At 46.5% G+C, this 21,381-nt stretch overlaps 1 protein-coding gene across 1 annotated transcript; it reads right to left on the bottom strand.

The window, feature by feature from the left end:
- Positions 1-6,458: 6,458 nt before the first annotated feature.
- On the bottom strand, positions 6,459-8,556 carry LOC119289403 (phosphatidylinositol transfer protein 3-like). The gene is made up of 3 exons (XM_037568736.1): positions 8,382-8,556; positions 7,401-7,696; positions 6,459-7,153 (listed from the first exon to the last, which is right to left on the bottom strand). The coding sequence occupies exons 1-3, from the start codon at positions 8,496-8,498 to the stop codon at positions 6,838-6,840; spliced, it is 729 nt and encodes a 242-aa protein (XP_037424633.1). The 5' UTR covers positions 8,499-8,556; the 3' UTR covers positions 6,459-6,837.
- Between the last annotated feature and the right edge of the window lie 12,825 nt (positions 8,557-21,381).

The following is a 21,381-nucleotide window of genomic DNA, read 5'->3' as shown; positions in this document are numbered from 1 at the left end:
TCATAGATCGCACCATATCTAATAGAGTGCGATTACGACGTTCGGACACATCATTATGCTGAGGTGTTCCAGGCGGCGTGAGTTGTAAAACTATTCCACATTTTCTTAAGTGTGTGCCAAACTCGTGACTCAAGTATTCTCCTCCACGATCTGATCGCAGGAACTTGATTTTCCTGTCAAGTTGATTTTCAACCTCACTCTGAAATTCCTTGAACTTTTCAAAGGTCTCAGACTTGTGTTTCATTAAGTAGACATACCCATATCTACTTAAGTCATCAGTGAGGGTGAGAACATAACGATAGCCACCGCGAGCCTCAACACTCATTGGACCGCATACATCAGTATGTATGATTTCCAATAAGTTGGTTGCTCGCTCCATTGTTCCTGAGAACGGAGTCTTGGTCATTTTTCCCATGAGGCATGGTTCGCATGTGTCAAACGATTCGTAATCAAGAGACTCTAAAAGTCCATCAGCATGGAGCTTCTTCATGCGTTTGACACCTATGTGACCAAGGCGGCAGTGCCACAAGTATGTGGGACTATCATTATCAATTTTACATCTTTTGGTACTCACACTATGAACATGTGTAGCATTACGCTCGAGATTCATTAAGAATAAACCATTCACCATCGGAGCATGACCATAAAACATATCTCTCATATAAATAGAACAACCATTATTCTCGGATTTAAATGAGTAGCCATCTCGAATTAAACGAGATCCTGATACAATGTTCATGCTCAAAGCTGGCACTAAATAACAATTATTAAGGTTTAAAACTAATCCCGAAGGTAAATGTAGAGGTAGCGTGCCGACGGTGATCACATTGACCTTGGAACCATTCCTGACGCGCATCGTCACCTCGTCCTTCGCCAGTCTCCGCTTATTCCGCAGCTCCTGTTTTGAGTTACAAATGTGAGCAACCGCACCGGTATCAAATACTCAGAAGCTACTACGAGTACTGGTAAGGTACACATCAATTACATGTATATCACATATACCTTTCGTGATGCCGGCCTTCTTGTCCGCTTAGTATTTTGGGCAGTTCCGCTTCCAGTGACCACATCCCTTGCAATAAAAGCACTCAGTCTCGGGCTTGGGCCCATTCTTTGGCTTCTTCCCGGCAGCTTGCTTGCCGGGCGCGCAACTCCCTTGCCGTCCTTCTTGAAGGCTTTCTTACCCTTGCCCTTCTTGAACTAAGTGGTTTTATTCACCATCAACACTTGATGTTCCTTTTTGAGTTCTACCTCTGCTGATTTTAGCATTGCAAATACTTCAGGAATGGTCTTTTCCATCCCCTGCATATTGAAGTTCATCACAAAGCTCTTGTAGCTCGGTGGAAGTGACTGAAGGATTCTGTTAATGACCGCGTCATCCGGGAGATTAACTCCCAGCTGAATCAAGCGGTTATGCAACCCAGACATAGTGAGTATGTGCTCACTGACAGAACTGTTTTCCTCCATCTTATAGCTGAAGAACTTGTCGGAGACTTGATATCTCTCGACCCGGGCATGAGCTTGGAAAACCATTTTCAGCTCTTCGAACATCATATGCTCCGTGTCTCTCAAAACGCTTTTGGAGCCCTGGCTCTAAGCTGTAAAGCATGCCGCACTGAACGAGGGAGTAGTCATCGGTACATGCCTGCCAAGCGTTCATAACGTCTTGTTCTGCAGGGAGAACAGGTGCGTCACCTAGCGGTGCTTGTAGGACATAATCTTTCTTGGCAGCTATGAGGATGATCCTCAGGTTCCGAACCCAGTCCGTGTAGTTGCTACCATCGTCTTTCCGCTTGGTTTTCTCTAGGAACGCGTTGAAGTTGAGGACTACGTTGGCCATTTGATCTACAAGACATATTGTAAAAAATTTAGACTAAGTTCATGATAATTAAGTTCATCTAATCAAATTATTCAATGAACTCCCACTTAGATAGACATCTCTCCAGTAATCTAAGTATAACATGATCCGAGTTAACTAGGCCGTGTCCGATCATCACGTGAGACGAACTAGTCAACATCGGTGAACATCTTCATGTTGATCGTATCTTCTGTACGACTCATGCTCGACCTTTCGGTCTTCTGTGTTCCGAGGCCATGTCTGTACATGCTAGGCTCGTCAAGTCAACCTAAGTGTTTGCATGTGTAAATCTGTCTTACACCCATTGTATGTGAACGTTGGAATCTAACACCCGATCATCACGTGGTGCTTTGAAACTACAAACTGTCGCAACGGTGCACAGTTAGGGAAAACACTTTCTTGAAATTATTATGAGGGATCATCTTATTTACTACCGTCGTTCTAAGTAAACAAGATGCAGAAACATGATAAACATCACATGCAATCAAATAATAATAATGACATGATATGGCCAATATCACATAGCTCCTTTGATCTCCATCTTGGGGCTCCATGATCATCTTGTCACCGGCATGACACCATGATCTCCATCATCATGATCTCCATCATCACGTCTTCATGAAGTTGCTCGCCAACTATTACTTCTACTACTATGGCTAACGCGTTTAGCAATAAAGTAAAGTAATTTACATGGCGTTTCTCAATGACACGCAAGTCATACAAAAAAATAAAGACAACTCCTATGGCTCCTGCCGGTTGTCATACTCATCGACATGCAAGTCGTGATTCTTATTACAATAGCATGAACATCTCATACATCACATATATATCATTCATCATTCATCACAACTTTGGCCATATCACATCACAGAACACTTGCTGCAAAAACTAGTTAGACGTCCTCTAATTGTTGTTGCAAGTTTTATGTGGCTGCAATAGGGTTCTAGCAAGAACGTTTTCTTACCTACGTGAAAGCCACAACGTGATTTGTCAACTTCTATTTACCCTTCATAATGACCCTTTTCATCAAATCCGCCAGCCACCTTATGCAACTAGTGAATGTCAGTCGGTGGAACCGGTCTCACGTAAGCGTACGTGTAAGGTTGGTCCGGGCCGCTTCATCCCACAATACCGTTGAGGCAAGATAAGACTAGTAGCGGCAAGAAAGTTGACAACATCAACGCCCACAACAAATTGTGTTCTACTCATGCAAGAGAACTACGCATGGACCTAGTTTATGATGCCACTGTTGGGGAACGTTGCAGAAAACAAAATTTTCCTACGGTTTCACCAAGATCCATCTAGGAGTTCATCTAGCAACGAGTGATTGGATTGCATCTACATACCTTTGTAGATCACGCACGGACGCGTTCAAAGAACGGGGATGAGGAAGTCGTACTCGACGTGATCCAAATCACCGGAGATCCTAGCACCGAACGGACAGCACCTCCGCGTTCAACACACGTACGGTCAGCGTGACGTCTCCTCCTTCTTGATCCAGCAAGGGGGAAGGAGAGGTTGATGAAGATCCAGCAGCACGACGGTGTGGTGGTGGATGCAGGGCATCACAGCAGCAGGGCTTCGCCGTATACTGCGAGAGAGAGAGGTGTAGCAGGGGAGAAAGAGGCGCCAAGACTCAAGGTATGGCTGCCCCCTCCCTCCCCCCCTTTATATAGGCTCCCCTAGGAGGGCGCCGGCCCTAGGAGATGGGATCTCCTAGGGGGGGCGGCGGCCAAGGGTGGAGTAGCCCCCAAGGCAAGGTGGGGCGCCCCCCCACCCCTAGGGTTCCAACCCTAGGCGCATGGGGTGGGCCTAGGGGGCGCACCAGCCCACTATGGGCTGCTTCCCCTCCTCATTTTGGCCCATGGGGCCCTCCGGGATGGGTGGCCCCACCCGGTGGACCCTCGGGACCCTTCCGGTGGTCCCGGTACAATACCGGTGACCCCGAAACTCTCCCGATGGCCGAAACTGCACTTCCTATATATAATTCTTCACCTCCGGACCATTCCGGAACTCCTCGTGATGTCCAGGATCTCATCCGGGACTCCGAACAACTTTCGGGTTACTGCATATTCATATCTATACATCCCTAGCGTCACCGAACCTTAAGTGTGTAGACCCTACGGGTTCGGGAGACATGTAGACATGACCGAGATGGCTCTCCGGTCAATAACCAACAGCGGGATCTAGATACCCATGTTGGCTCCCACATGCTCCTCGATGATCTCATCGGATGAACCACGATGTCGAGGATTCAAGCAACCCCGTATACAATTCCCTTCGTCAATCGGTATGTTACTTGCCCGAGATTCGATCGTCGGTATCCCAATACCTCGTTCAATCTCGTTACCGGCAAGTCACTTTACTCGTACCGTAATGCATGATCCCGTGACCAAACACTTGGTCATTTTGAGCTCATTATGATGATGCATTACCGAGTGGGCCCAGTGATACCTCTCCGTCATACGGAGTGACAAATCCCAGTCTTGATCCGTGTCAACCCAACAGACACTTTCGGAGATACCCGTAGTATACCTTTACAGTCACCCAGTTACCTTGTGACGTTTGGTACACCCAAAGCACTCCTACGATATCCGGGAGTTACACGATCTCATGGTCTAAGGAAAAGATACTTGACATTGGAAAACTCTAGCAAACGAACTATACGATCTTGTGCTATGTTTAGGATTGGGTCTTGTCCATCACATCATTCTCCTAATGATGTGATCTCGTTATCAATGACATCCAATATCCATAGTCAGGAAACCATGACTATCTGTTGATCAACGAGCTAGTCAACTAGAGGCTTACTAAGGACATGTTGGTGTCTAAGTATTCACACATGTATTACGATTTCTGAATAACACAATTATAGCATGAATAAAAGACAATTATCATGAACAAGGAAATATAATAATAATCCTTTTATTATTGCCTCTAGGGCATATTTCCAACAGGAGACGTTCCCGTCGACGACGAGGCGTCTACGGTGACTTCATAAATCTCAAGATGATATGCCGACTCAGTCTGTCGGAGGTGCTCATAGGGGTAGGGTGTGCGTGCGTGTATTCATAGGGGTGAGTGTATGCACGTGTATATGAGCGCTTGTGTCTGTACTGATGCTAAAAAAATTCCATATTAACGCCACTGCCTTTCATCAAATTATAAACAAATAAAAAAAGTACGTTGAATCCCCCTTCTGTAAGTTAATTAAAAAGCATAGCTCCTGCAAACAACGAAAAAAAATTAAGGGTGCGGCTAGAGAGAGAGGGGGGGGGGGCGAGGGTGTTATAGACCTCTTAGTGCTTCCATGTACTATTCACGACGCGATATGTTCTTGTTATATCTAACTATGTTTTGATATATTTGAAATTTTATGAGACCGTAGATGTGTGTCGTTTCGATGTACTAGTTCTTTTTAATGCTAAAACCTTTTTAGTTGTGCTATCGCAAGTTATTTCACGGAAATGTGGGCGAGTGAAAGATAAACGAGTGAGGTAATAATACATGTTTCAAAGAAAGATAAACGAGTGAGGTAAGAAATGTGTGCACCACTGCAATTCATGCTGTCTTTCAACAAAAGCGGGCTGTACATTTTACCACACCGAGTAGTACTACAAAAATAACTAACTAGGCACACATACATCAATACAATCTTTCGATGCAGTATTCATCTCTGACCCACGGTTAGCGATTCTACCGGTAGGCGGTAGCAACCATGGAGGCTAAGGTAAGAGGCCCTACTCCGCTTGGCAATGGCAGCTTCCAGTGGCCACTATGCGTCGGAAGTGGCATCGCTAGCACAATCAATCAGGTGGAATGTGGGCGGGCGCCTACCTGCAGGAGGGCGTCGGGGAGGAGCCGCCCGGCGAGGCGGGGCCGAGCTTCGATTGGGAGGAGAGACAGGCTGGGCGGCCTGCCGTGAGCTGCGGGCCACCGGGACCGGGGACGCCGGATATGGGCGGCGGCGGGGAAGACGAGGATGAAGGGGAGCGAGGGCAGACAGCGTGTGGGAGGGGCAGGCTGCGTGTAATTTTGGGCCAGCTTCCGAGTGCAGTTTCGGGAAGACACGTGGTTAATCTGTGAGACTGTGACTGCCCGAGGAAAAAAAATGATCAATTTGTGTCGTCTGTGACATCTTTTCACCTCACAAAATTCATGTTCATCTTACTTATTACTTTTCTTCTATAAATTTCATGTGCTCTTTACAAATACTACCTCCGTCCGGGTTTATTAGGCCCCTCTTATTTTGGGCTAAACTTTGACTTAAAATTTTAACTAATGAAATGTAAACTATATGTCACAAAAATTATATTGTTGGAAAGCTTTTCCAAATACAAATCGAACAACATAATTTTGTTAGCATATACTTCATAGTTTAGTAGTCTATAGATGATCAATATCAGGCCCAAAATACAAAGAGGCTCAATAAACCCGAACGGAGGTAGTATACATGAATACTACACCTGAACTTGGATGGAGGGGCCCAATAAGGCACAACATCTTTTGAGCTTGGATGAAAAGTTCAGGTGTGCGGTTGCCTTTCTTCCACTGTTTTAAAATAAATATTCTCGGCTTTCATATTAAATCTGTAGGCCTTAGATCTCAGAATGGGGGGATACATGTTTATCCAAGCAAAATGTTTGATGTGTATGTACAATATTGTTAACTTAATTAGACTCACCAGTCCCTCTCATACTATTACACAAGTTAGTCAATTCCCATATCAAATTCATCTGAATTATTTATGTAGGATTCACTCATAGCTAAACATACATAAAGGGGCACACGTCAGTGGGGGTGGTTGCATAGCCTTATATGGCATTTATGTCTAGACTACGGTGAGTCGATCTCCTGCCATTGAACGGATTGTCGCTTCTCTCATCTAGGCTCCATCGATGGCTATTTCGGGGCACCCTTAATTGCATATGTTAATTGTTCGATAGTCAGATGGACTTGCATGACATTGAACTACTGTGGCCCTATAGCTTGAGCTTGCCGCCGTATTCCTCAGGTAGTTGGGAGTCGTCAATGGCGTCCCGAAGAGTGGCATCGAGGTCCCTATCAACGACAAACACAAACTTCTTTTTTGTCTTGTCATCGATGAAGGGGTAAACCATCTTCCATGCAGCCATGAACATGTAGGGCACATGGATCAGGAACACACGCCCCAATCGCTCAGGGTAATAGCTCTGCATGATGTCGAGCGCTGCCACATAGCCTCGGATGTCGCAGTTTGCATACCCCCACCCTCTCAAGTCTATCACTGCCGCAAACTTCTCCTGCCCCACCGGCAACCTATAACGACCAAGACAAACCCATCAATTAATAACTCGACTGATGAAAGGAGATTGCTATACGGACGGCAAAATCAGACGACTCATGAACGGCAGTGATAATCTGGCCGCACACATGCATGCCCACAGCGGTGCAACGGCCGTTGGATTTGTTGTCGTCCACACATCGTCCATGTTTTGTCGTTCATAGAGCAGTTTCGCTGATGAAACGTAGCTAGCTAGTATGAAAAATCAATATATGGATGTACCTGGTGCATATTTTGTCGAGGACATAGGCTACATAGCGCTTGAATCCGTCAAGGTCTCGCCGGGCGGGAAAGTGGCGTGCGCCATAGATATACGCCATGGGGCGACCAAGACGATCGAAGCCCTGCATGTCGACCCTCTTCTTTACGATCTCGTCGCGCACCTCCTCGCCGGAGATGGAGCCATGGGGCTTGGTGACGCGCTTCCAGGCGAGGTACTGGAGGAGCATCGTCGACGCCTTGCCAATGTTGTAGTCCCGAGCACACAGGAACCGGCGCAGCACGAAATCGTCCTCCTCCTACACGTGCACGATAGCGTAGATCAACAGGTGGATTGTTGTTGCCCACACATACGATACATGTTTTCTTTACAAAGACATTTCCATTCAATCGTTATATTGAGTTGATACAACCACATTGAGCAAATGTCAGGCCTCTGCATAACAAGATGGACAGCCAACACGTCGAAATATGAAATAATTTATCTTGCAAAAAAAGTAAGAATAGAGTAACAACCTAAGATGGAGGCCCAATCTTAAGATTACATCATCATCCATGGTTGAACAAAAACCTCCCTTGCCATAAGCTTCTGTCGGGTAGTCATGAAAAAAAGCCGATATGTACGATGCATGGTTGGATGGCCAATTCTATAAGGATGATTGACCATCAAGATTGGAGTGCTGATTGGACATATCTCCTCTCCTCACAAATGAGAAGAGTGGTTGGCCAGCCAACCACTATCAGCTAATTAAGCTAGCACAGCAACCTAATTTAACCGTGCTGATTGGGAAATGAAGTGGTTATGGGTTTAGGGAGTCGAGGACAGTGACAGGGGTCAGTACTTTGGACAACAGTGTTTCTACTCTAGCCGTATCATTGTGTCATGTCGGGTGTTTAGTGTCGTGTTAGATTCTGGCTTGTACTCACGCGACGAGCTGACGAGGAATCAAGCAGACGATGGATGGATGCGGTAGGGTAGGCTACCTTGGCCGCGGGGTCCTGGGCCTCGGCGACGGCCCTCAGCTCCGCCACCTTCTTCCACTCCGCCGCGTCGCCTCCGTCGCCATGGCCGTGCTGGCCCTCATCAGTACCGAAGTCCATTCCTGCTGCAATGGAGGCGCTCGATCTGCTCTGCTCTGGTCTGTGTTGGCCGGTAGAGGGCTGGCTGGTTCTTATAGCCGTAGAAGGCTTGGGATGAGCTGGGTTGCTGCTGCGTGTCTGAGCGAATTAAAGCTGCATGTGACCTCTAAATCATAGGCTCGAGCATGAGCGTGAGCGAGTGAGGTGTTCCGTCCCTGTCCGTCGGCAGGAACGGAAATGGACGAGACGCACTGGACGCCCACATAGCCACACGTTTCTCCTATAGTATTTAGAGCTCAGTAATTAGGACCCAAATCTCCTCTGCAATCTAAAAGATTGGCAGTACTTTCTGCACTACTAGCTGCCTACTCCATCTAAGAACAAGATTGGTGTTTCAGCTTCACAACTCACGAGCACGTCCGTCTGCCACACTAACATCGTATTCGTACGTACTACGTTACGTAACATCCATCTCTCGCAGTTGCGTTGGTTACACGGACATCCACTTCTCTTCTTCGCTGGAACTTGGGAATTGGTTTGCTATCAACAGTGAACGGTAATGAGTTCATGGCAGACAGACACGTACACCCAAAACCGCTGGGACGGGGGTCGGTGGCACCTCACGCTTGAGACTTGAGAGAAAGAAACTTGAGTGCTGCTATACACACGACGTTGTTCAGCCGGTTTGTGCACGATCGCACTCATCCAACCGTGCATGCGTTGGACAAAGTGGAATCCAGCGGCTAGATCAAGCATCGTCCAGTGTTCGGCTGCTGTGTATCGTCTGCTTAGTACTTCGGAAGAAACTTTGCGTCCGGTCGATCGTCCTCACGTTTATTTGCGATTAATTAAAGGTCGGGTACACACGACACGAGCACCACACCACAACAGTGTTAAGTAAACTGCTATACTGCCGAGAACGTTAATGGTTGAGGTGGACACACGTCCTCCCTTGCTTGGTGTCTGGCAGAGTGAGTGAGTGGGTTATGGGCCAACGCCCAACGGCGGCGAGATCGCCATCGTTTCCTCGTGAAGCTCGTTCGTTTCGCAATCACCATTCATTGGATCCGCCGCTGACACACAGGCAGACAGACAGATTTCATACATGCGTGCCGTCGCTTAATTCCTCTGCCCCCTCTTTTATTCGGAATAATTCCTCTGCCTCCTTTGCAATTAGGCTGTTAGAGCAACTTTAATAAAACGAACCATTTCGTCCGCGGCCGTTCGTTTGGATCGATACGGACAGAAAAGGCGGCCCAACGCGCCGACCCAAACGGACGCGCGGACCCATTCCCGGCCCATTTTTGAGCCTGATTTGCGTCGGCGTGGACACACAACAGACGTGTGTGCGTTCGCCTACTCCTGTCCCCGGGCCCGCTGGTCCGTGGCACATTGGCCTCCCTCCTCTGGCCAACAAGCAACCCTCACCCCCGCCTCCTTCGTCACTGACGCCACCGCCCATTTTTGCAGCGACTCTTCCAGCTGCCGCCGCCTCCACATCCGCCCAGCAACGCCGCCCTTGCCCCCAGTCGCCCGCCGCCGCCGGGGAGCAAACTAGTTCCTGCCGCCGCTTTCCCAACCGCACAGCTGCCCGCGACCAAGAAGACGCCTCGCCACCCCCGCTACATACGACCGGCATGCTCGTCGGACGCCGTCACACTCGTCGCACGCCGGCAGGGCAGCTAGCTGGTCTGTGGGCGCCGCGTCTCCCCTCGCCGGCCGTCTCCTTCTTCGACGCCCGCAAGCTGTTCGATAGTTTGCCAAGGTACGAAAATGGACTCTGCCGACGAGTACTTTTTCCACAATTTCATTTGCGACTCCGACGATTCCCAATATGTGATTTGGTTAAGCATATGTGGACTCATGTTGGCAACCAATAGATGTATCTTCTTTTATTCGTTTGTAAAACTATGTGAAACATTTTTATTTTTATTTGGCCTGTAAACTATACTATTTATTAGGGCGGAATATTTTGTTTGTTAAATTATCATTTCATAATATGCTGAATGCAATGCACAATTGGACGGTTAGCCGGCCACACCTGCACATATGGGTCAGCGCGTTGGGCGCGCTGCTGACCGATATGAAAAACAGGGCGGACGCCGAACGGGCGGCCGACCCAAACGGAGAAAAAACGGACGAAATCACCGTCCATTTGGGTCGGTCCATTGAAGTTGCTCTTACCATTCATTGGACATGTGGTTTGCAAACTCATCAAAGTCCGCTATTAGGCTGTGGAGTTCCAAATCCAACACCAACCGATAGATTGCAGCACGTGCTGACGCAGTACCTAGGGCAGATCAGCCTAGTTTTTAACTTTTTATACATCATCTTATGCGTCGTCATTAGGTTCCACGAATTTAAACTTTCGGCAAATTGACATGTTCACTTTCACACTTATATTTGGGTGGTTGAGTCAACACTCAACACACGCTTGACCTAGCTTTTCGTTTAACGTGATATTGGTATCTTCTGCTATCATCGGACCAAATATAGGATCATTAAAACATTCAAACCTCTTTCATATTAGGTATCACAAGAATCATTTATAATGTCTTTTCTTTGACAAGGATGATCCACCAATAACTTTAAAACTAGATGATGCCCCGCACATTGTTGCGGAAATATTTTACAACATATTTTAATGTGATTCGTCGTTTGAAACATGAATATTTGAAGTAATAATATAAAAAGCTAAAACTGAAAATACATATAATTTATTATGTTCAATTATTATATTGTTGTAAAAAAATTATTAAATATAAATAACATACTCCCTCCTTTCATCTATATAGGGCATAATGCATTTTTTGAGGCTAATTTTGATCAAATATTAGAGCAATAATATATGACATGCAACTTACACAAAGCACACCGTTAAATTCGTATGTGAAAGGAGCTTTCAATGATATAATTTTCACATTGTGCATGTCATGTACTATTAATCTTGTCAATAGTCAAAGGTGGTCTTAAAAAACGCATTAGGCCCTATATAGATGGAAGGAGGGAGTAGAAGAATGAAAATTCTTATGTACTATGTTTGCATGTTGAGATGAGTCTTTTTTTTCATGCATGTTTAATGATGAGGTGGCGTGCTTGCATGTTGAGACACATATGATAGTAGGGATGAGCCTTTTCTCATGCATGTTTTTTCTGAACATCAGTACAGACACAAGCGCTCATATACATGCGCATACACTCAGCCCTATGAACGCACACCTGCACACCTTACCCCTATGAGCACCTTCGAAAGACTGAGCCGGCATATCATCTTGAAATTTACGAAGTCAGCGTAGACACCTTGTCGTCGACGGGAACGTCTCCTCCCACTGAATGCGCATCGCCGGAAATCCTGAAATAAATCCAGGAAAAAATACGAGCACTAGGATTTGAACCCTGGTGGGCTGGGAATACCACAATCCCTTTAACCATCCAACCACAGGTTGGTTCGCTTTTCTCATGCATCTTGTGGGATGATTTGGCATGCTTGCATGTTGTGAGAAATAGTTAGTGGGGGCTAGTTATTTAGATATAGAGGATTCTTATCTCTTGGATAGTTCTCAACATAGACCATACACCATTATCAATATGAATTCAAATACTTTCTAATGATTTTTCGTTGTAGCATACGGGGTATCTTCTAGTTACCATGGTGAATGCGATTGGGCACCCATGAAGTTAGGGCGCCACCGACAGGAAAGATGACGGCGCTATGACGCAACAGGTGAGAGCAGGGTACTTCCCCCTATGACCATCCCGGTACATATCGTAAATTTGCCCTTACTTCGAAGGCCATGTATAAGGCCCATATTAACGGCGAATCAACCTGGGGTTGAGTTGGTAAGGTGGACAGTGGTATCCCCAACCCATCAGGGTTGAAATCCTGGTGCTTGCATTATTCCTGGATTTATTTCAGGATTTCCGGCGATGCGTTTTTAGTGGGAGGAGATGTTGGGGAACGTTGCAGAAAACAAAATTTTCCTACGGTTTCACCAAGATCCATCTAGGAGTTCATCTAGCAAAGAGTGATTGGATTGCATCTACATACATTTGTAGATCACGCGCGGAAGCGTTCAAAGAACGGGGATGAGGAAGTCGTACTCGACGTGATTCAAATCACCGGAGATCCTAGCGCCGAACGGACAGCACCTTCGCGTTCAACACACGTACGGTCAGCGTGACGTCTCCTCCTTCTTGATCCAGCAAGGGGGAAGGAGAGGTTGATGAAGATCCAGCAGCACGACGGTGTGGTGGTGGATGCAGGGCGTCACAGCAACCGGGCTTCGCCGTATACTGCGAGAGAGAGGTGTAGCAGGGGAGGAAGAGGCGCCAAGACTCAAGGTATGGCTGCCCCCTCCCTCCCCTCCCTTTATATAGGCTCCCCTAGGGGGGGCGTCGGCCCTAGGAGATGGGATCTTCTAGGGGGGACGGCGGCCAAGGGTGGAGTAGCCCCCAAGGCAAGGTGGGGCGCCCCCCACCCCTAGGGTTCCAACCCTAGGCGCATGGGTGGGCCTAGGGGGGCGCACCAGCCCACTATGGGCTGGTTTCCCTCCCATTTTGGCCCATGGGGCCCTCCGGGATGGGTGGCCCCACCCGGTGGACCCCCGGGACCCTTCCGGTGGTCCCGGTACAATACCGGTGACCCCGAAACTCTCCCGATGGCCAAAACTGCACTTCCTATATATAATTCTTCACCTCCGGACCATTCCGGAACTCCTCGTGACGTCCAGGATCTCATCCGGGACTCCGAACAACTTTTGGGTTACTGCATATTCATATTTATACAACCCTAGCGTCATCGAACCTTAAGTGTGTAGACCCTATGGGTTTGGGAGACATGTAGACATGACCGAGATGGATCTCCGGTCAATAACCAACAGCGGCATCTGGATACCCATGTTGGCTCCCACATGCTCCTCGATGATCTCATCGGATGAACCACGATGTCGAGGATTCAAGCAACCCCGTATACAATTCCCTTCGTTAATCGGTATGTTACTTGCCCGAGATTCGATCGTCGGTATCCCAATACCTCGTTCAATCTCGTTACCGGCAAGTCACTTTACTCGTACCGTAATGCATGATCCCGTGACCAGACACTTGGTCACTTTGAGCTCATTATGATGATGCATTACCGAGTGGGCCCAGTGATACCTCTCCGTCATATGGAGTGACAAATCCCAGTCTTGATCCGTGTCAACCCAACAGACACTTTCGGAGATACCCGTAGTATACCTTTATAGTCACCCAGTTACGTTGTGACGTTTGGTACACCCAAAGCACTCCTACGGTATCCGGGAGTTACACGATCTCATGGTCTAAGGAAAAGATACTTGACATTGGAAAACTCTAGTAAACGAACTATACGATCTTGTGCTATGTTTAGGATTGGGTCTTGTCCATCACATCATTCTCCTAATGATGTGATCTCGTTATCAATGACATCCAATATCCATAGTCAGGAAACCATGACTATCTGTTGATCAACGAGCTAGTCAACTAGAGGCTTACTAGGGACATGTTGGTGTCTAAGTATTCACACATGTATTACGATTTTCGAATAACACAATTATAGCATGAATAAAAGACAATTATCATGAACAAGGAAATATAATAATAATCCTTTTATTATTGCCTCTAGGGCATATTTCCAACAGTCTCCCACTTGCACTAGAGTCAATAATCTAGTTACATTGTGATGAATCGAACACCCATGAAATTCTGGTGTTGATCATGTTTTGCTCTAGGGAGAGGTTTAGTCAACGGATCTGCTACATTCAGATCCGTATGTACTTTACAAATATCTATGTCTCCATCTTGAACATTTTCACGAATGGAGTTGAAGCGACGCTTGATGTGCCTTGTTTTCTTGTGAAACCTGGGCTCCTTGGCAAGAGCAATAGCCCCAGTGTTGTCACAGAAGAGCTTGATCGGCCCCGACGCATTGGGTATGACTCCTAGGTCGGTGATGAACTCCTTCACCCAAATTGCTTCATGCACTGCCTCCGAGGCTGCCATGTACTCCGCTTCACATGTAGATCCCGCCACGACGCTCTGCTTGCAACTGCACCAGCTTACTGCCCCACCATTCAAAATATACACGTATCCGGTTTGTGACTTAGAGTCATCCAGATCTGTGTCGAAGCTAGCATCGACGTAACCCTTTAGGACGAGCTCTTCGTCACCTCCATAAACGAGAAACATTTCCTTAGTCCTTTTCAGGTACTTCAGGATATTCTTGACCGCTGTCCAGTGTTCCTTGCCGGGATTACTTTGGTACCTACCTACCAAACTTACGGCAAGGTTTACATCAGGTCTGGTACACAGCATGGCATACATAATAGAACCTATGGCTGATACATTGGGGATGACACTCATCTCTTCTATATCTTCTGCCGTGGTCGGACATTGAGCTGAGCTCAATTTCATACCTTGTAACACAGGCAAGAACACTTTCTTAGACTGATCCATATTGAATTTCTTCAATATCTTATCAAGGTATGTGCTTTGTGAAAGACCTATGAGGCGTCTTGATCTATCTCTATAGATCTTGATGCCTAATATATATGCAGCTTCTCCAAGGTCCTTCATTGAAAAACTCTTATTCAAGTAGGCCTTAATGCTGTCCAAGAGTTCTACATATAATATGAGAAATGCTACAGAGCTCCCACTCACTTTCTTGTAAATACATGCTTCTCCATAAGTCTGCGTAAACCCAAACGCTTTGATCATCTCATCAAAGCGAATGTTCCAACTCCGAGATGCTTGCACCAGCCCATAAATCGAGCGTTGGAGCTTGCACACCTTGTCAGCATACATAGGATCGACAAAACCTTCCGGCTGCATCATATACAATTCTTCCTTAAGGAAACCATTAAGGAATGCCGTTTTGACGTCCATCTGCCATATTTCATAATCATAGAATGCGGCAATTGCTAACATGATTCGGACGGACTTCAGCCTCGCTACCGGTGAGAAAGTCTCATCGTAGTCAACCCCTTGAACTTGTCGATAACCCTTAGCGACAAGCCGAGCTTTATAGATGGTCAGATTACCATCCGCGTCTGTCTTCTTCTTAAAGATCCATTTATTTTCTATGGCTCGCCGCTCAACAGGCAAGTCAGTCAAAGTCCATACTTCGTTTTCATACATGGATCCTATCTCGGATTTCATGGCTTCTAGCCATTTGTCGGAATCCGGGCCTGCCATCGCTTCTTCATAGTTCGAGGGTTCACCGTTGTCTAACAACATGATTTCCAAGACAGGGTTGCCGTACCACTCTGGTGCGAAACGTGTCCTTGTGGACCTTCGAATTTCAGTAGGAGCTTGATCAGAAGTATCTTGATCATCATCATTGACTTCCTCTCTAGTCGGTGCACGCACCTCAGGAACATTTTCTTGAGTTGCGCCATTTTCCGGTTCAAGAGGTAATACTTCATCAAGTTCTACTTTCCTCCCACTTACTTCTTTCGAGAGAAACTCCTTCTCTAGAAAGGATCCATTCTTGGCAACAAAGATCTTGCCTTCGGATCTGAGGTAGAAGGTATACCCAATAGTTTCTTTAGGGTATCCTATGAAGACGCATTTTTCCGACTTGGGTTCGAGCTTTTCAGGCTGAAGTTTCTTGACATAAGCATTGCATCCCCAAACTTTTAGGAACGACAGCTTAGGTTTCTTTCCAAACCATAATTCATACGGTGTCGTCTCAATGAATTTCGACGGAGCCCTATTTAAAGTGAATGCGGCAGTCTCTAAAGCATAGCCCCAAAAAGATAGCGGTAAATCGGTAAGAGACATCATAGATCGCACCATATCTAATAGAGTGCGATTACGACGTTCGGACACATCATTACGCTGAGGTGTTCCAGGCGGCGTGAGTTGTAAAACTATTCCACATTTTCTTAAGTGTGTGCCAAACTCGTGACTCAAGTATTCTCCTCCACGATCTGATCGCAAGAACTTGATTTTCCTGTCACGTTGATTTTCAACCTCACTCTGAAATTCCTTGAACTTTTCAAAGGTCTCAGACTTGTGTTTCATTAAGTAGACATACCCATATCTACTTAAGTCATCAGTGAGGGTGAGAACATAACGATAGCCACCGCGAGCCTCAACACTCATTGGACCGCATACATCAGTATGTATGATTTCCAATAAGTTGGTTGCTCGCTCTATTGTTCCTGAGAACGGAGTCTTGGTCATTTTTCCCATGAGGCATGGTTCGCACGTGTCAAACGATTCGTAATCAAGAGACTCTAAAAGTCCATCAGCATGGAGCTTCTTCATGCGTTTGACACCTATGTGACCAAGGCGGCAGTGCCACAAGTATGTGGGACTATCATTATCAATTTTACATCTTTTGGTACTCACACTATGAATATGTGTAGCATTACACTCGAGATTCATTAAGAATAAACCATTCACCATCGGAGCATGACCATAAAACATATCTCTCATATAAATAGAACAACCATTATTCTCGGATTTAAATGAGTAGCCATCTCGAATTAAACGAGATCCTGATACAATGTTCATGCTCAAAGCTGGCACTAAATAACAATTATTAAGGTTTAAAACTAATCCCGAAGGTAAATGTAGAGGTAGCGTGCCGACGGTGATCACATTGACCTTGGAACCATTCCTGACGCGCATCGTCACCTCGTCCTTCGCGAGTCTCCGCTTATTCCGCAGCTCCTGTTTTGAGTTACAAATGTGAGCAACCGCACCGGTATCAAATACTCAGGAGCTACTACGAGTACTGGTAAGGTACACATCAATTACATGTATATCACATATACTTTTCGTGATGCCGGCCTTCTTGTCCGCTTAGTATTTGGGGCAGTTCCGCTTCCAGTGACCACATCCCTTGCAATAAAAGCACTCAGTCTCGGGCTTGGGCCCATTCTTTGGCTTCTTCCCGGCAGCTTGCTTGCCGGGCGCGCAACTCCCTTGCCGTCCTTCTTGAAGGCTTTCTTAGCCTTGCCCTTCTTGAACTAAGTGGTTTTATTCACCATCAACACTTGATGTTCCTTTTTGAGTTCTACCTCTGCTGATTTCAGCATTGCAAATACTTCAGGAATGGTCTTTTCCATCCCCTGCATATTGAAGTTCATCACAAAGCTCTTGTAGCTCGGTGGAAGCGACTGAAGGATTCTGTCAATGACCGCGTCATCCGGGAGATTAACTCCCAGCTGAATCAAGCGGTTATGCAAGCTAGACATAGTGAGTATGTGCTCACTGACAGAACTGTTTTCCTCCATCTTATAGCTGAAGAACTTGTCGGAGACTTGATATCTCTCGACCCGGGCATGAGCTTGGAAAACCATTTTCAGCTCTTCAAACATCATATGCTCCGTGTCTCTCAAAACGCTTTTGGAGCCCTGGCTCTAAGCTGTAAAGCATGCCGCACTGAACGAGGGAGTAGTCATCGGTACATGCCTGCCAAGCGTTCATAACGTCTTGTTCTGCAGGGAGAACAGGTGCGTCACCTAGCGGTGCTTGTAGGACATAATCTTTCTTGGCAGCTATGAGGATGATCCTCAGGTTCCGAACCCAGTCCTTGTAGTTGCTACCATCGTCTTTCAGCTTGGTTTTCTCTAGGAACGCGTTGAAGTTGAGGACTACGTTGGCCATTTGATCTACAAGACATATTGTAAAAAATTTAGACTAAGTTCATGATAATTAAGTTCATCTAATCAAATTATTCAATGAACTCCCACTTAGATAGACATCTCTCCAGTAATCTAAGTATAACATGATCCGAGTTAACTAGGCCGTGTCCGATCATCACGTGAGACGAACTAGTCAACATCGGTGAACATCTTCATGTTGATCGTATCTTCTGTACGACTCATGCTTGACCTTTCGGTCTTCTGTGTTCCGAGGCCATGTCTGTACATACTAGGCTCGTCAAGTCAACCTAAGTGTTTGCATGTGTAAATCTGTCTTACACCCATTGTATGTGAACGTTGGAATCTAACACCCGATCATCACGTGGTGCTTTGAAACTACAAACTGTCGCAACGGTGCACAGTTAGGGGAAACACTTTCTTGAAATTATTATGAGGGATCATCTTATTTACTACCGTCGTTCTAAGTAAACAAGATGCAGAAACATGATAAACATCACATGCAATCAAATAATAATAGTGACATGATATGGCCAATATCACATAGCTCCTTTGATCTCCATCTTGGGGCTCCATGATCATCTTGTCACCGGCATGACACCATGATCTCCATCATCATGATCTCCACCATCACGTCTCCATGAAGTTGCTCGCCAACTATTACTTCTACTACTATGGCTAACGCGTTTAGCAATAAAGTAAAGTAATTTACATGGCGTTTCTCAATGACACGCAGGTCATACAAAAAAATAAAGACAACTCCTATGGCTCCTGCCGGTTGTCATACTCATCGACATGCAAGTCGTGATTCTTATTACAATAGCATGAACATCTCATACATCACATATATATCATTCATCATTCATCACAACTTTGGCCATATCACATCACAGAACACTTGCTGCAAAAACTAGTTAGACGTCCTCTAATTGTTGTTGCAAGTTTTATGTGGCTGCAATAGGGTTCTAGCAAGAACGTTTTCTTACCTACGTGAAAGCCACAACGTGATTTGTCAACTTCTATTTACCCTTCATAATGACCCTTTTCATCGAATCCGCCAGCCACCTTATGCAACTAGTGCATGTCAGTCGGTGGAACCGGTCTCACGTAAGCGTACGTGTAAGGTTGGTCTGGGCCGCTTCATCCCACAATACCGTTGAGGCAAGATAAGACTAGTAGCGGCAAGAAAGTTGACAACATCAACGCCCACAAAAAATTGTGTTCTACTCGTGCAAGAGAACTACGCATAGACCTAGTTTATGATGCCACTGTTGGGGAACGTTGCAGAAAACAAAATTTTCCTACGGTTTCACCAAGATCCATCTAGGAGTTCATCTAGCAACGAGTGATTGGATTGCATCTACATACCTTTGTAGTTCACGCGCGGACGCATTCAAAGAACGGGGATGAGGAAGTCGTACTCGACGTGATCCAAATCACCGGAGATCCTAGCACCGAACGGACAGCACCTCCGCGTTCAACACACATACGGTCAGCGTGACGTCTCCTCCTTCTTGATCCAGCAAGGGGGAAGGAGAGGTTGATGAAGATCCAGCAGCACGACGGTGTGGTGGTGGATGCAGGGCGTCACAGCAGCAGGGCTTCGCCGTATACTGCGAGAGAGAGAGGTGTAGCAGGGGAGAAAGAGGCGCCAGGACTCAAGGTATGGCTGCCCCCTCCCTCCCCCCCTTTATATAGGCTCCCCTAGGGGGGGCGGCGGCCCTAGGAGATGGGATCTCCTAGGGGGGGCGGCGGCCAAGGGTGGAGTAGCCCCCAAGGCAAGGTGGGGCGCCCCCCCACCCCTAGGGTTCCAACCCTAGGCGCATGGGGGGGCCTAGGGGGGCGCACCAGCCCACTATGGGCTGCTTCCCCTCCTCACTTTGGCCCATGGGGCCCTCCGGGATGGGTGGCCCCACCCGGTGGACCCCCGGGACCCTTCCGGTGGTCCCGGTACAATACCGGTGACCCCGAAACTCTCCCGATGGCCGAAACTGCACTTCCTATATATAATTCTTCACCTCCAGACCATTCCGGAACTTCTCGTGACGTCCAGGATCTCATCCGGGACTCCGAACAACTTTCGGGTTACTGCATATTCATATCTATACATCCCTAGCGTCACCGAACCTTAAGTGTGTAGACCCTACGGGTTCGGGAGACATGTAGACATGACCGAGATGGCTCTCCGGTCAATAACCAACAGCGGGATCTAGATACCCATGTTGGCTCCCACATGCTCCTCGATAATCTCATCGGATAAACCACGATGTCGAGGATTCAAGCAACCCCGTATACAATTCCCTTCGTCAATCGGTATGTTACTTGCCCGAGATTTGATCGTCGGTATCCCAATACCTCGTTCAATCTCGTTACCGGCAAGTCACTTTACTCGTACCGTAATGCATGATCCCGTGACCAGACACTTGGTCACTTTGAGCTCATTATGATGATGCATTACCGAGTGGGCCCAGTGATACCTCTCCGTCATACGGAGTGACAAATCCCAGTCTTGATCCGTGTCAACCCAACAGACACTTTCGGAGATACCCGTAGTATACCTTTACAGTCACCCAGTTACGTTGTGACGTTTGGTACACCCAAAGCACTCCTACGATATCCGGGAGTTACACGATCTCATGGTCTAAGGAAAAGATACTTGACATTGGAAAACTCTAGCAAACGAACTATACGATCTTGTGCTATGTTTAGGATTGGGTCTTGTCCATCACATCATTCTCCTAATGATGTGATCTCGTTATCAATGACATCCAATATCCATAGTCAGGAAACCATGACTATCTGTTGATCAACGAGCTAGTCAACTAGAGGCTTACTAGGGACATGTTGGTGTCTAAGTATTCACACATGTATTACGATTTCTGAATAACACAATTATAGCATGAATAAAAGACAATTATCATGAACAAGGAAATATAATAATAATCCTTTTATTATTGCCTCTAGGGCATATTTCCAACAGGAGACGTTCCCGTCGACGACGAGGCGCCTACAGTGACTTCATAAATCTCAAGATGATATGCCGACTCAGTCTGTCGGCGGTGCTCATAGGGGTAGGGTGTGCGTGCGTGTATTCATAGGGGTGAGTGTATGCACGTGTATATGAGCGCTTGTGTCTGTACTGATGCTAAAAAAAATTCCATATTAACGCCACTGCCTTTCATCAAATTATAAACAAATAAAAAAAGTACGTTGAATCCCCCTTCTGTAAGTTAATTAAAAAGCATAGCTCCTGCAAACAACGAAAAAAATTTAAG

The sequence above is a fragment of the Triticum dicoccoides genome, chromosome 4A, assembly GCF_002162155.2.
Source record: "Triticum dicoccoides isolate Atlit2015 ecotype Zavitan chromosome 4A, WEW_v2.0, whole genome shotgun sequence".
Classification (NCBI taxonomy): domain Eukaryota; kingdom Viridiplantae; phylum Streptophyta; class Magnoliopsida; order Poales; family Poaceae; genus Triticum; species Triticum dicoccoides.
Note: the sequence above shows the minus strand (reverse complement) of the source record. Positions and strands in the feature narration are given on the sequence as shown.

Coding starts and splice junctions, on each gene's coding strand:
- LOC119289403 (XM_037568736.1), bottom strand. CDS start 8,498: ATGGACTTCGGTACTGATGAGGGCCAGCACGGCCATGGCGACGGAGGC. Junction 7,697..8,381: donor CCCAGGACCCCGCGGCCAAG/GTAGCCTACCCT, acceptor GTGCACGTGTAG/GAGGAGGACGATTTCGTGCT. Junction 7,154..7,400: donor CTCGACAAAATATGCACCAG/GTACATCCATAT, acceptor TGGTCGTTATAG/GTTGCCGGTGGGGCAGGAGA.